Here is a 2,307-nt window from a genome sequence, read left to right as displayed (position 1 = left end):
AGTGATGTGAGAGGAAGAGGAGGGGAGAAGACAGAGTTCTCTGCAGAGGCCTCAATTTTTTCAGTATATATGAGCTGACTTTCTCTTCTGAGAGGTGGAGAAAGGAAAGCTTTTGGCAGTTTGAGGAAAGATGAACAAGTTCAGAAAAGCCACTGTAGTAAGTATGATAATGAATTGATTGGGGATGTGTAAATAGGTTGTCTTTAGCAGTGAGAGTCCAGTTTAGAGTCTGTAAATTAAACTAGTAGTGGTCCCATTAAATATAGTTTCTTGCTTTTCCGCCTGCTCCCCCCTCCCCTCCAAGCACCGCTCTGGCTACATCGTGCTCACACCAAGCTCTGCGACCCTTCATCAGTAGCGTCACCGCCATGGTCATCTACCCGGACCTCATCAGCCATGATGAGATGTTCTCTGACATTTACAAGATCCTGGAGATCGAGAACTCGCTGTGCCTGGAGGTGGAGGGGAAGATGGTCAGTAGGATAGAGGGTACCATTGATGATTCACTCATTGGTGGAAATGCCTCTGCTGAAGGTCCTGAGGGTGAAGGAACAGATGCCACTGTGATCACTGGAGTTGACATAGTAATAAACCATCATCTGCAAGAAACTAGTTTCACAAAAGAATCCTACAAAAAGTACATCAAAGACTACATGAAATCAATCAAAGGCAGACTTGAAGAACACAAGCCAGATAGAGTAAAACCTTTTATGACAGGAGCTGCAGAACAAATCAAACACATCCTTGCTACTTTTAAAAACTATCAGTTCTTCATAGGCGAAAACAGGAATCCAGACGGCACGGTGGCTCTGTTGGACTTCCGTGAGGATGATATGCCTCCATATAAGATTATCTTTGAGGATGATTTAGAAATGGAGAAATGTTATCAAATTCAACTGATTACTTTGAATCACCTGTCATCATAACTGGCTGCTGCTTTTTGTCTGCTACACAATACCAGGTCTAGAACAAACTTGGACTGATGTCGTCTTGAGCTTTATTCATTTATTTTTGACCTTGATTTATTTGGAGGCATTGTTTTTAAAAACATGTCATGTAGGTTGTCTAAAATAAAACACATTGAAACCCTGCCCCCCCAAAAAAATATAGTTTCTTGATTTTTTTTCCAAATCCTTTACACAGTATGTGAATAGGAAGTGGTTAATAGGAGAAATCCAAAGCTATGGTTTGGTAGGATAAAGTCTTCTATAAGAATAAAGGGTTAAGGTACTCAAGAGAAGAAGACAAAGTAGAGTTGAACTGTTTTAGTTGGTAGTCAAGATGAATGACAAGAGAATGTAGCCAGTTCAGGGTTGATTGTTTGGGAAAGAACTGAGCAGTCAAAGATCTGGAGATTATGGTGCGGAAGCCCAACAGAGCGTGGAGTTGTAGGAATCTACAATAGATTATGTTCAAATAAAGGATTTTTCTGAATTCATAAACATGGATGTGGAACACTTATGGATGTTAGCAAAATCAAAGTTATGACCATCTCTGTTTGTAATTGCTGTGGGAGTGGAGGAATACTTCATGGAAAGTACGTAACTTGAGGAATTTAGGGGTTACGATATTTGAAAGAATATGATGAAGTTCCATAGTATGAAAGTAGGAGTAGGTAGGAGAGAAAGGCTGTGAACACAGAACTGAACTGATTGAGAAAAGGAATATTCTGGAGTTCAGTAGACAACAGCTCCCAGAAATCTGATTGGATAAAACATATGTATTAAAAGAAACACAAAGGATCAGAGGTTAAATAGCAATACTGGCAGAGGCAGAGCCAAAAAGTGGTAATGGGGAGCAAAGAATAATTAAGCTCCCCCACCAGAAGGGGACCTAGTAATAGTGCAACCATTATTGGAAAGGGTATCCAGGAAAATTGTCATCAGGAGGGAGCCAGGTCTCAGTGAGTGCATGAAGACTGAGGGAGTGAAAAAGGAAAAAGTTTTAAGAGGAAATCTAGCTTGTTATCTATGAAACAGGCATTCCAGAGAACACTGTGGGAGGGTTGGGAAGCTTTAGAGTGGGGGTTTGGTTGGGGGGAGGGCACAGTTATGTTGAGAAGGATAGCAGTCAATGGAGAATGGTTAACAGATTTTAAATATCAATAGAACATTTAGAATCAACAGGATGGGGTGAGTAGAAATATGTTAATTACTATAGGAATGAGTTCTGGTAGATTACCTTTGTCCTCTGAAGTTTGTCCTTGGGTGGAGCAGTCCTAGGCAGGAATGAGACAGTTGTATAGGGCTAGGAAATGGGGAAGGAGGGAGGGAAGGCAAGGAGGGCTATGTGTAGGATGGGTAGGGA

The 2,307-nt window shown here is 41.1% G+C and overlaps 1 protein-coding gene across 1 annotated transcript; it reads left to right on the top strand.

Moving 5' to 3' along the window:
• Positions 1 to 368: 368 nt before the first annotated feature.
• LOC110210285 (translationally-controlled tumor protein-like) lies at positions 369 to 939 on the top strand. The gene has a single exon (XM_078149063.1). The coding sequence runs from the start codon at positions 369 to 371 to the stop codon at positions 924 to 926; it is 558 nt and encodes a 185-aa protein (XP_078005189.1). The 3' UTR covers positions 927 to 939.
• The last annotated feature ends 1,368 nt before the right edge of the window (positions 940 to 2,307 follow it).

Source organism: Phascolarctos cinereus, unplaced genomic scaffold, assembly GCF_003287225.1.
Source record: "Phascolarctos cinereus isolate Bilbo 61053 unplaced genomic scaffold, phaCin_HiC Scaffold_2;HRSCAF=192, whole genome shotgun sequence".
Classification (NCBI taxonomy): Eukaryota; Metazoa; Chordata; class Mammalia; order Diprotodontia; family Phascolarctidae; genus Phascolarctos; species Phascolarctos cinereus.
This window is presented reverse-complemented; position numbering and strand designations above follow the sequence as displayed.